At 41.6% G+C, this 13,534-nt stretch overlaps 1 protein-coding gene across 1 annotated transcript; it reads right to left on the bottom strand.

Moving 5' to 3' along the window:
- Positions 1–1,275: 1,275 nt before the first annotated feature.
- LOC115133602 (receptor-type tyrosine-protein phosphatase eta-like) lies at positions 1,276–12,780 on the bottom strand. The gene is made up of 11 exons (XM_029667013.2): positions 10,771–12,780; positions 9,838–9,926; positions 8,982–9,546; positions 8,513–8,770; positions 8,027–8,284; positions 7,620–7,746; positions 3,468–3,616; positions 2,833–3,093; positions 2,276–2,545; positions 1,977–2,074; positions 1,276–1,634 (listed from the first exon to the last, which is right to left on the bottom strand). Exons 1-11 carry the CDS (start codon positions 10,799–10,801, stop codon positions 1,542–1,544), a joined length of 2,199 nt encoding a protein of 732 aa, XP_029522873.2. The 5' UTR covers positions 10,802–12,780; the 3' UTR covers positions 1,276–1,541.
- Positions 12,781–13,534: the final 754 nt, after the last annotated feature.

Below are 13,534 nucleotides of genomic sequence, written 5' to 3'. Positions count from 1 at the left end.
GAAATATCTCATTAAAAGTATTCACAGCCCCTGAGTCAATACATGTTAGAATTACTTTGGCATCGATTACAGCTGTGAGTCTTTCTGGGTAAGTCTCTAAGAGCTTTGCACACCTGGATTGTACAATATTAGCACATTATTCATTTGAAAATTCTTCAAATTCTGTCAAGTTGGTTGTCGATCGTTGTTAAACGGCAATTTTAGATTACTATAGATTGTTTAGCCGATTTAAATCAAAACTGGAACATTCAGTGTCTTCTTGGTAAGCAACGTTGGTGTATATTTAGCCTTGTGTTTGAGTATTGTGCTGATGAAAGGTGAATTTGTCTCCCTGTCTCTGTTGGAAAGCAGACTGAACCAGACAGCACAACCCGTGACACAGTGTGAAGGATTACCTGTCCCTTGCCCTCTTGTCCTTTGCTATCCTCCCAACTTTTTTTGTGTCCTCTCCTATTCTCGTCCTCTATGAAATGGGACAGACACAGATATGTGCACCAGTGTTTAGTACCTTTTGAGCAACCCTGTTCAACAAATTAGGTTATGCAAAAACCATTTTTTTAAGCATTTTCTTCTTTGACATATGTATTTGCCAAGTGTCTACAGTCTAGAAGGGGGTCAACCTATGTTGCTGACTGGACCCTATGCTTAGCCGTTCCAACCTCTTCCTTCTTACAGTCGACTCCCAATCACGGCCTGATGTGATACAGCCTCTTCTCTGCTGTTATGTTTGTGCATGACGTTTATCACATTTCTTCCTGTTTCGATTCCGGCTTTAGACTATTCCCATGAGCGCGCATTATGTCAACTACTCTGGAGGTTGCCTTGTCTCTCAAACAGGAGGTGTCAGCAAGCCACAGGCCAGCTTATTCTGAAGGTTCTACCTCGCACTATAGCCGTTTTACTATAGCTGTCCATTACAATAGATACAAAGCTCTATTAATAGACAGCAATAGTAATTAACAACTACAACAACTACCTATAGGAAGGACATCAATGGATCTGAGTGGATACAATTTAATTTTCAACATTGAGCAACCATACAAAAGTAATCCACTGCCCTGCCTAACATGGCCAACCAATTAAATAAAAAATGAATTAAAAAAACTATTATGTCACATGCTTGCTGGGGGTCCAACATCCAGCAAAGATGTTGAATTGAATAACCAACTTCCAACACATATTCGTCCTTAACATCAGGTGCCTTCTTGATCAAGATGCAAAAACCTAGTTAACGAAAACACTAGTAAGAAAAAAAAGATATATATACACTGTATATAATGCACACCAAGACAGTCAGCCTTTTATTCAGTAATTTGGTCAGAGAAAATACCTTACTAAAATACATTTGTAAAACATACATCACATCCTGAAAACAAGCAAAACAAGGATAGACAAGAAATTCAAAACACATACATTCTTGGCACACATCCAACTCTTCATTTATCTATTGTTATAATTTTTTATTATCAAAATACAATTCATCTTAATCTTGACTAATAAATTATATTGAATAGATGGTATGTGTGTGTGTGTGTGTGTGATTATGCCCCTCGCCACTCCAGTTCCCAGAACACCTTATCAACCAAAGTTTCATTTTCCATCTTGCTGAACCACTTGCGGAAATGGCTAATCAACTGTAACAAAAAGGTACAGACATAAAAATACAGAACAAAAACTTGTTTTGTATTCAACGTGTAAGACAATATATTCCTTTTGATTTATTCGGTATGTGATGGAGGAAAATATCTGACACTGAACTTCTGTACCTATTTTTCTCTATATACTCACTAACTACTGTTGCTCATTGCAGCTTTTTACAAAAATATTTTTCTTGCAATTATCCTGCTATGTGGTTGTTTTACCAATTCATTGTATGATGAATGTAATGTAATTGGAAGATGTGGGGATGAATGTAACGTGATTGGAGGATCTGGTGATGAATGTACTGTGATTGGAGGATGTTGTGATGACCTCACATTTTGCAGGACCTTTGTCCGTGTGCCGCTATCCTCACAGATGGAAGGTTCGCTGGAGGAACACGCCATAGTCATAGTTCGAACTCTCACCGTAGGACCTGGCAGAGAGAGGGGGGAAGAGAAAGGAAAGAGAGAGCGAGCGAGAGAGAGAGAGAGAGATCCATGTGAGTTAAGATGTAATGTAAGGGAGTGATGAAGAAAGGTCACCCACAACAAACATTGTCACCGATCATTATTAGATATGTAAGCAAGATATTTCAACAACATGTAATTATGTCTGATGTGGTGAGTAATTTTACTTGTGGTCTGTGATGTTTGGACGGGCTGGCTTTCCTGGGTTCCCGCCTTCACTCGTACTTCGAAGGTGTAATTGGTCCCAGCATGCAACTCATGAAATGTATAGTTGGTTGTGTGTGTCTCGTACGTCTGCGTATCATTCCAGAATTCAGTTATGTATTTCACCAGGTACATTATTTGTACACCTTGGGATGCCACGGGGGCTTTCCATGACAGGGTGACATGACTCTTATTGAAGAAATCGATTTGGGCTGATTGCGGTGGGAGAGGAACTAAGGGAAGGAGACAGGGAAGAACGATAGAGAGAGGAGTGACTTAAAATTAGAAGGGAAAATCATACATTTCAAAGTGCAAAACCTCTCAAAGGTCAAAAGCTTTTCAAATTCACATCAGCTGTTGCCCTTTGACACTGTACTGTACATTGTAAGAATAATATTGACTAGATGTCAACAATAAAAAGTCTAAATGTCTTTCTTGTATTTTTATACTACTGCTATGTATCAATATTGATGGAATGTGTTCATCTATTCAAAGAGAGAAAGATTAACTAGTAACTCACGAGTGAAATTTGCAGTGGAAATTGGGTAACTCTTGAGATACCCATTCAGAGTGGTGACTGTCACTATATATTCAGCTCCTGCCTTTAGGTTGATGAATGAGAGTTGACTGTTATTTGTATTCTCTGTTTCCACTTCCTTGTTAGAAGCGTTTAGCTTGAGCTGAACACTGAATGTCTCGTAGTTTCCCTGAGGAGGTGTCCAGTACACTTTGATGGTGTCCTCAGTAATGTCCAGCAGTAAGTTTGTAACTTCACCTGGAGCTATGGGGGAAAAGAGGGAGAGAAGGATGAATGTGAGACAAGAAAAAGATATAAAAGTGACAAATTGAGAATAATAATGGTAGTGTGAAATGATTAGGCTATTGCTATAATAATATTCAGTTATTATACACCATTCACAAAAATACTATCCACCTTACCAATCAACCACCAAATAAATCCACTACCCAATCAACCACCCTCTCAATGAACTAATGCCTCATTATCGTCGCTCCGGCGAGAAGTTTCCCCTAGGTACTAGGATCAGCTTCGCCTCCCCAACCTTAACCATTAGTGGGGGAAATGCAAAACTGACCCCCGATCAGTGTGTCCAGGGGTAATTTCACCTTACACCATTATCATCTGTCCATACTCACTGGTGCGGCCAATCACTTGGCTGGGTTCTCCCTCAACCGATCCGTCGGGCACCAGTGCCACAACGCTCAGCCAGATCTTGTCACCTGGCGACTGGTTCCCCACCGTCAGATTCGTGTATGTTAGATTCTTCCAGAATATCTCAACCGTTCTATACTCAAAATAAACAATGGCCTTGTGTCAATCCTGTTCACATGCGTCCTTCACATGCGTCCTTGTCATACACTGTAGTTCAGAGTCTGTTCTCGGTTCCATAAAGCAGGGTAATGGAGTGTTTTACATGCATGTTCTGACTGTTCCCATGATGTAACAGTTGGGTCTGTTTATTTATGAAAGAATTAGCAGTAGAAAGTCAAATGGCAAAGCTGGGACCCGAGAGACTGAAAAACAGCTTCTGTCTCAAGGCCATCAGACTGTTAAACAGCCATAACTAAATCAGAGAGGCTGCTGCCAACATACAGACTCAAATCTTTATCCACTTTAATAAATGGATCACTAGTCACTTTAATGTTTACATATCTTGCATTACTCATCTAATATATATATATATATATATATACACACACACACTGTATTGTATACCATCTACTGCATCTTGCCTATTGCCTGTCATTGCTCATCAATTTATTTCTGTACTCAGCAAAAAATGAAAGGTCCCTTTTTCCAAGACCCTGTCTTTCAAAGATAATTCATAAAAATCCAAATAACTTCACAGATCTTCATTGTAAAGGGTTTAAACTCTGTTTCCCATGCTTGTTCAATGAATCATAAACAATTAATGAACTTCTTGATGCTACCCATCCCGTTAGCGGGATCATTTTCTGAATAGCATAGCGCCACAGTCAAATAATATTACAAAAAAATATTCATATTCATGAAATCACAAGTGCAATATTGCAAAACACAGCTTAGCCTTTTGTTAATCCACCTGTCGTCTCAGATTTTGAAATGATGCTTTACAGCAAAAGCAATCCAAGCGTTTGTGTAAGTTTATCGATAGCATGACATAACATTATGTACACTAAGCATTAAGTAGCTAGGTCACGAAAATCAGAAAAGCAATCAAATTAATCGTTTACCTTTGATGATCTTCGGACGTTTTCAATCACGAGACTCCCAGTTACACAACAAATGTTCCTTTTGTTCCATAAAGATTATTTTTATACCCAAAATACCTCCGTTTGTTTGTCGCGTTATGTTCAGAAATCCAGAGGAAAGAGAGGTCACGACAACGCAGACGTATATTCCAAATAATATCCATAATGTCCACAGAAACATGTCAAACGTTTTTTATAATCAATCCTCAGGTTGTTTTTAAAATATATATTCGATAATATATCAACTGGGTGTGTAGATTTTCCAATAACACCGGGAGAAACAATGCCGTTTTACTCTGTAGCGCAAAACTCACTCAGAGCCCCCACCTATCCACTTACGCAATGTGATCTTTCACGCTCAGTTTTTTAAATAAAAGCCTGAAACTATGTCTAGACTGTTGACACCTTAGAGAAGCCACAGAAAAAGGAATCTGGTTGATATCCATTTAAATGGAGGATAGGCATGCATAGGAACAGAGAGGTTTCAAAATAAGAGACACTTCCTGATTGGATTTTCCTCAGGTTTTCACCTGCAATATCAGTTCTGTTATACTCACAGACAATATTTTTTTTTACAGTTTTGGAAACTTTAGAGTGTTTTCTATCCTAATCTGACAATATATGCATATTCTAGTTTCTGGGGCTGAGAAATAGGCAGTTTAAAATGGGTACGTATTTTAGCCAAAATTGAAAATACTGCCCCCTACACGCATGAATGAACATGCACCTGGGGAGCGGTCGTTAAGACACTAACAGCTTACAGACGGTAGGCAATTAAGGTCACAGTTATGAAAACTTAGGACACTAAAGAGGCCTTTCTACTGACTCTGAAAAACACCAAAAGAAAGCTGTCCAGGGTCCCTGCTTATCTGTGTGAATGTGCCTTAGGCATACTGCAAGGAGGCATGAGGACTGGAGATGTGGCCAGGGCAATAAATTTCAATATCCGTACTGTGAGACGCCTAAGACAGCGCTACAGGGAGAAAGGATGGACAGCTGACCGTCCTCGCAGTGGCAGACCACGTGTAACAACACCTGCACAGGATCGGTACATCCGAACATCACACCTGCGGGACAGGTACAGGATGGCAACAACAACTGCCAGAGTTACATCAAGAACGCACTATCCCTCCATCAGTGCTCAGACTGTCCGCAATAGGCTGAGAGAGGCTGGACTCAGGTCTTGTAGGCCGGTTGTTAGGCAGGTCCTCATCAGACATCACCGGCAACAACGTCGCCTATGGGCACAAACCCACCGTCACTGGACCAGACAGAACTGGCAAAATGTGCTCTTCACTGACAAGTTGCGGTTTTGTCTCACCAGGGGTGATGGGTCAGATTCGCATTTATCGTCGAAGGAATGAGCGTTACACCGAGGCCTGTACCCTGGAGCGGGATTGATTTGGAGGTGGCGGGTCCATTATGGTCTGGGGCGGTGTGTCACAGCATCATCGGACTGAGCTTGTTGTGCGCGTTAAAGTGTTCAATAGACTGAGCTTGTTGCTGTGCGTTACAGGGAAGACTTCCTCCTCCCTCATGTGGTACCCTTCCTGCAGGCTCATCCTGACATGACACTCCAGTATGACAATGCCATCAGCCATACTGCTCGTTCTGTGCGTGATTTCCTGCATGACAGGAATGTCAGTGTTCTGCCAAGGCCAGCGAAGAGCCCCGGATCTCAATCCCATTGAGCACGTCTGGGACCTGTTGGATCGGAGGGTGAGGGCTAGGGCCATTCCCCCCAGAAATGTCCGGGAACTTGCAGGTGCCTTGGTGGAAGAGTGGGGTAACATCTCACAGCAAAAACTGGCAAATCTGTTACTTTTGATTTTGACCCCCCCTTCTTCAGGGACACATTATTCCATTTCTGTTAGTCACATTGTAGAAAAGGCCCATGGAGTTGGTGGAAGAATAATTTAATTCATGGCCACTTGCTCAGCTGGGCTAGGGGCGCTTTAATTACGTCAGGTGGAAATGTCCGACAGATCTCAACTCCATAAAAGGAGGAAACCGCCATGGTCTGCTGCTTTCTCTTCCATAACTCTGTCTAATCCAGAAGTTCTGTGCATCCATGAATCCACACTACCCAGTAAATATACCACTTTATGGTTAAAGGAATTCCTGCCTCAGTCTCACCCATTCCTCTGTCACCTGACCCGTGGCCACCTGTTCACCGTCAGTCATCCTACCTGTCCAGCTACTCAGATTCCACTAATCTTTCACACGTCTGTGGAACTTGTTTAGTTTATGTCTCAGTTGTTGAATCTTGTTATGTTCATACAAATATTTACATGTGAAGTTTGCTGAAAATAAAACTCAGTCGGCGTTTCTTTTTTTGCTGAGTTTATGTACGTATTCTTATTCTATTCCTTTACTTAGAGTTGTGTGTATTAGGTAGTTGTTGTAGAATTTTTAGATGACATGTTATTTATTGCTGCACTGTCGGAACTAGAAGCACTAGAAGCATTTTGCTACACGCAATAACATCTGCATGTGACCAATCATTTTATTTGCCGTTTGTTTTTAGCTACGACTTGTTAACGTTCTATAGCGGCCAAAAATACTGGATACAGTTTCTATAGTCTCCTCATTCATTCATTTTATTTAGTTAGCCAGGATACTGCACCCAGTAACAATTGCCACTGTTTTCAAGGGAGTCCTGAGTTCCAGCCTACATACTTGATAACATGTCTATAGTAAACAACATGCTTGGTAACGTTCTATAGTAGCCCACATACTTGTTAACGTTCTATAGTAGCCCACATACTTGTTAACGTTCTATAGTAGCCCACATACTTGGTAACGTTTCTATAGCAGCCTACATACTTGATAACGTTTCTATAGTAACCTACATACTTGGTAACATTTCTATAGCAGCCTACATACTTGATAACATTTCTATAGCAGCCAACATACTTGATAACGTTTCTATAGCATTATACATACTTGATAACGTTTCTATAGCAGCCTACATACTTGATGTTTCTATAGCAGCCTACATACTTGATGTTTCTATAGCAGCCTACATACTTGATGTTTCTATAGCAGCCTACATACCCGTTCTTTTCTTCTCTCCAGGCGTGCGCTCTGTACCCAGAGGTGTTACCTGTCGGCTGTTCCCATTGGAATTCGACACTGTCATTAGTAAGAGCAGTTGGCTTTAAGTTTGACACCATTCCTGGTTCTGAAGGGGAAAGGAGAGATCAGTGTGTGTGAGCTGCACTGAACATTTTTATTTTATTTAACTAGGCAAGTCAGTTAAGAACAAATTCTTAACTCCAAATATAAATGTATAAAACGGACCTTTTCAAATCAAATTACATTAACTTTCTCAATGGAATGAAATTCAAATGGAATTTGAAACAGAATGTCTTATTATTTACAGTTTCCCCTATGGAAACGTTCCTCTAGGAAAACAAGTTAAACATTTGCATAGGAAAAACAACAACAGTGCTCTGACTCACTGGTGTAGGAGGGGATATTCAGCCGATCTCCCTCGATGGACTTGTCCTCCACCTCGGCATTGACCTCAAACGTGTACAACCCTCCTGGTATCAGGCCTTTGACCAGGGCGCTCTCTGTGCGTGTGGTCATTTTCAGGTCGGGTTCACCCCTCACCTGAATGTTGTACAAGTCACGGTTGCCCTCAGGAGCAAACCAGGTCAGGAAGATGCTTGTTTCTGAGACATTGGCAACATTGAGTTTTTGGATCACGCCAGGCTCTGAGAGAGAATTCATGATCAGTAGTTAGCATAATCGTCATCATTGATATCGATGTCTTCATATTGTTACAGTAATATCATAATAAATATCTACCGGTACACAAATATATCTGTCTAGGATCTCTACAACTACTAGTATTAGAAGTAGTGGAACAGTAGCAACAACAGCAGCTGTAGTGGTCCTATTCAACATTAACATTTGCTACTAGTGATATTCCCCATATTCACTGGTGTAGAAGGAGACGTTCTGTGGGTTGAGGTCTCTTCCACACTTAATGGGGAACACCTGGACTCTGTACTGGGTTCCGGCGGTGAGGTTAGAAAGGTCATAGGTCTGGTTCAGACTGCTGTGGTTTAGGGTCAGGTTGTAGTCAGTGGACTTGACCTCCATCCTGTATCCGCTGATGTCACCAGGCCCACGGGTCCAGCTCAGAGTCGCGCTGTGTAGTGTCTTGTTGGTCATGGTGGCATTACCGTAGAAACGGTCTACATACACAGGTGAGGTGCGGTTGTTGATTGGGGTGGGTTGGGGTGAGGGGGAAAGAGAAAGAGGGGGAAAGGGTGCAAGTCAAAGAAAACACATCAATATGTTTATCAGTAAGTTATGCACCCCAAACATCAACATCTCAGTCCACTTCAAGGGAACATCACAGTAAATTAGAAACATTTGTATTTTTTTTTTAAACCACCCCCCTACCTTCATAGCAGATATAAGGAAGAAGCTCTGAGCAGATTTTATCGAACCAAAGTCCAAAACTGAGCATGGCTATGCAAGGCTCCTCAATGTACACGTCTGTCTCAGTTTCATTCGTCCCATTGTTCCCACTAGTCATATTGGTGCCATTGATGCCACCAGTAACTCCAGTAAAGAACGTTGATCCCGTCATGACAGACGTCATCTTTGTCACGGCTGGTGTCTTCGTTGGCGATGCAGTCATGGTACCATGGTAGCTACTATTAACAGTAGTTACCGGGGGAACACTGGTAGAGTTGCTGTTATTGGTGCAGCAACACCCACAGTAATTGGGGGGGGTGGAATAGTAGTTGTTAAAGATGTTCACAGGATTCTTGGGCTTGGAGAGTATGGGGCGACCGGGGTACCAGTTCTGGAAGGCGAGGGGGTTTCCGTTGGACCAGCGGGACCAGGGGAAGGAGCCGTTGTTCATGGTTTTGCGGAGGCCGATCCAGTAAGAAGAGGTCAGGTTCTGGGCAAGTTGCTGGATGTTTTCAGGGGTCAGGCTCACCATCTCCTTGTAGCACACCTAATAGGACAAGGATAATATCAGGTATATTGGGTCAGTACTGGTCCTAGAGGGCCACAATGTGTGCCAGCTTCTGTTCCAGTCCAGCAATAATATTTGATAACATCATCATCTAATCATTGTCCTCGATCGAGTCACTGGTTTAACCAGGCGTTTTAAAGCTAGGTTGCGGTTGACAAAAGCCTGCACACATTGGACACTGCCGTTTTACATTGCGTACAAGAAGTCTGTGCGTCCAGGAAAGGTGTCCCATGGGGACAATAAAGATGTTTCCATATTTTAGTGTTCTACCTGGCAGTGTAGCCTGGCCTGTTCCCAAGTGGAGGAGTTGGACTGGAAGAAGTACTGTCTCTCAGCTACACAACACACCACCAACACAGCTGGGAGGAGGGAACGAGGAAGACATCTGAATATGATTTTGAGTTAACATTCATATACAGCTTACAGTCATTTTCAGTATGATAATCAATGATCCTATTCAGCAAACTTTATAATGCAAGGCTAAAAGTCATGTTAAAATTTGACTGATTGATTTTTAGCACCTGTGTATCATTCAGGGCCATACTCATAATGCATATCAGAATATAAGTGCTGATATAGGATTAATTTAGCCTTTTAGATCATATTGATTATAATTACATGGACACGGGGGACCTGATCCTAGATCAGGGGCCATATCAAGTGTCTCAGTGTAGGAGTGCTGATCTAGGATCAGGTTCCCCCTGCCCATGTAATCGAGTTCATTGTGATCTAGAAGGCAAAACTGTTCCAAAATCAGCACTATTGATTCAAAAGGTAAGTAAACTGACACCACTGTTATTCCATGTCTACAACTAGGTGCCATTAGATTTGTTTGATGGGATGTCTTTGCATGAGTTTGCATATGAGGGAATGCTAGTCCAGGAAGTTTGGGATATATTTTTTCCAAACAGAATATCCATTGTAAATGTCACTTGAACATTTTTTATTAAAAAGAATGAAACAATTCTCACTCTTGCGCCTTTCTTTCTGGTTTAATAACCTGCCAAATACAACATCTGCTTTCCATGTTAGTTTTGCTTCCCTTGTTGGTAGAACTTTCCATGTTAGTTTTGCTTCCCTTGTTGGTAGAACTTACTTAATGATGGTTTGTTTTTTTAGACCCTAAAAAGGTTCACCTTTCTGTAGACCTTTAATCAACACATGAAAAACAATACATTTGTGAAACGCAAGACTTGAGCTCACCCCATAATATCAGGTGTTGAATCCTGCCCATCCTTCGACTGGAACGATTCAGACTTCTTTGTTCTGGTTACCGTTTTAGATATTCTCACGGGAATACATTTAAATCAGACAAACAGCTGTTGAAATCCACTAAATGTATCCAAGATGAACTGAAGAGGTTAATCAATATCCCAAAACTTACCAAAAGGAGTGAGAACAAACCAACTGCGGACGCAGCATTTGATCTTAACACCTGTGCAGGCAACGTCTCGCTCTCATTTGAATATGGACACACGGACTGCATTCAGAATGAGGGGATGGAGAAGGAAGACTCACAGGGAGTGTCATTGGAGTATTCAGAGTATTATTGGAAAACAAATTGACGTGAACAAGTTGAGTCCCCCTAACATGTCAAATTACATTTGATTCCTAGAGCATTTAAATCCCATGCTTATTTGTATGACTTATTCAAAATTGTCCATGAATGGCTGCAAAAATACATAGCCTCATATAATTAATTTACAAAGACAAGTTGTCACATCAGATTTCAAATATGTGATAACACTGGCAACATTGGGAAGTGGAACTATAAAATAAGTGTGGGGAATAACAGTAGTGTTCTTGATGGCAAGCACAGGAATGACCCTATATTGTTGCTCATTGTTAAGAATGACAATTGTTCCACTGATCAGACTAAATATAGCAAATATCCCGAAGACAAGACGATAAATCTGCCCCTACACACTAAACTAAATTATGTTTCTATTTATTGACCACCCATAAAATGGACACTTTTGGGTTCATAATCTGTTTGACGAAATTCTTTTTCATAGTTCCAAATCAGGTCACTGTACCAAACGTCCCTGCTAAAACATACTCTGTGTCTGTCACAGCCTAAATGCCAATCACCAAAAACACTTTTGCAAGTGTGGATTAAATATGCTGTCAAAAGGCTGCATTCTGCAATAGGGGCGGGAGTAACAGCAACCTAATTTTGTTGACAACATTGTACATCTGTTTTTTTAAACAGTTTTAAACTCAGCGATAAAGGTTCTAACGCCATTCATTTCCACTCTAATCTTGAGGGGTGTTTCTTTAAAACATGCATCCAATCCCCTTGATCCTTAACATAACTTCACCAATAATATGCTTCAATGTTCCGCATTTCAGCGTTGTAGCAAGACAGGGTAGATTTTCGCTCGTGATGTTCAATTGCAGTCGCAGATGCTCTGATTTCAAAACGATTTGGAGAGTTGGCAAAAATGTAAAACAGAAACATAGACCTATTTTTGATATCCTGTCCACTTTTTCCCCCCGCAGTCTGTAGGCTACTGCGCATTTTCCATATTTGCGGGTTTGGGTCCAGTGCTGACTTCAGATTTTCACTTTATCGCATAGTGAGTCGGGTGGTTGCGGATGGATCTTTAGCTACTGCAGGTGGGTGCGGGTGAACAAACAGCTCAGCGAATTACTAGTGCTCAGCCCATTTCTGTACTCCTTGTACACCCATGACTCCAACACCATTTAAAAGTTTGCTGACGATACGATAGTGGTGGGCCTTACCGCAGACGTAACAGCCTACAGGGAGGTGGTCAAGAGTCCTGGCAGAGAGGTGCGAGGAAAACAGCCTCGGTCTCAATGACAGTAAAACCAAGGAGTTGATGGTGGACTACAGGAAACGGGGTGAAGGGGCGACGGGCTGCAGTGGAGAGGTTCAAAGGCTTCAAGTTCCTTGGTGTGCACATCACAGATAACCGGGTATGGTCCAGTCACACCACCACCGCGGTGTTGAAGGTAACAGCGCCCCTAAAACCTCAGAAATTAAGCATGGGCTCTCGGGTTCTCAAGAAGTCCAACAGAATACAATTTAACGTTATTCCACTGCGTGACCAAGACACTACCCACTTTATATTTGTAAATACTAATAGTCCATTATTACCATGAATACTACCTCTTACTTCTATGATTTATTTATAACTTGACTGTTTTTGTCGTCATTAACTGATAATGTCCTGAACTGCTGAGGGAGCTCCCACAAGCATTTCACAGCACCTTTATACCTGCAGTAATCTGTATGTGACGTATAAAATGTGATTTGGAGCCAAAACCACTAATAGAGTTCTTGCCACAGGAGGCTGCTGAGGGGAGGATGGCTCATAATAAAAGCTGGAATAGAGGGAATGGTATCAAACACATAGAAACCATATGTTTGCCGTTTGACACCATTCCAGATATTCCATTCCAGTCATTACTATGAGCCCGTCCTCCTCAATTAAAGGTGCCACGGCCACCTGTGGTTCTTGCATAACCCACAGGTGTACCACAAAGGTTCTTTTGAAATCAACGACCACTCGATTACAGATGGTAGTTTCTGGTATTTGATAGATGACTATCTCGCTCCCATTTGGGAACTTATCTACTGGATCAACATGGCTCCCACATGCAAACAAAATGGAACTACAAAGAAGAATTTGTTAAATGGATGCAAGAGATACTTGGTTTTGCGTTATTCCTCCACACATGCAAAGCATGCTGGGTCGATATGTAAACATAGCAGTAGGGGTCCAGAGTGTTGCAGTGGTCTAAGGCACTGGATCTCAGTGAAAGAAGCTTCAGTTCCCTACAGTTCCTGGTTTGAATCCAGGCTGTATCACATCCGGCCGTAATTGGGGTTCCCATAGTTAGATAAAGGTTAAATAAATAAAATATACTTAGAGAATGGTCTGGGACAGTGAAGTAGGTCAGCTGAAATAGAGTACGCAACATTTGGTTCTGGGTTCCGAGA

Source organism: Oncorhynchus nerka, linkage group LG8 (assembly GCF_034236695.1).
Source record: "Oncorhynchus nerka isolate Pitt River linkage group LG8, Oner_Uvic_2.0, whole genome shotgun sequence".
In the NCBI taxonomy this organism is placed as follows: Eukaryota; Metazoa; Chordata; class Actinopteri; order Salmoniformes; family Salmonidae; genus Oncorhynchus; species Oncorhynchus nerka.
Note: the sequence above shows the minus strand (reverse complement) of the source record. Positions and strands in the feature narration are given on the sequence as shown.

What these genes read in the sequence shown, in the direction of transcription:
- LOC115133602 (XM_029667013.2), bottom strand. Translation starts at nt 10,801, where the DNA reads ATGGGCAGGATTCAACACCTGATATTATGGG. An exon ending in GAACGTCTCCTTCTACACCA is followed by an intron (nt 8,285 to 8,512) that starts GTGAATATGGGG and finishes ATTCTCTCTCAG; the next exon opens with AGCCTGGCGTGATCCAAAAA. An exon ending in TGGAGAGAAGAAAAGAACGG is followed by an intron (nt 3,617 to 7,619) that starts GTATGTAGGCTG and finishes TTTTGAGTATAG; the next exon opens with AACGGTTGAGATATTCTGGA.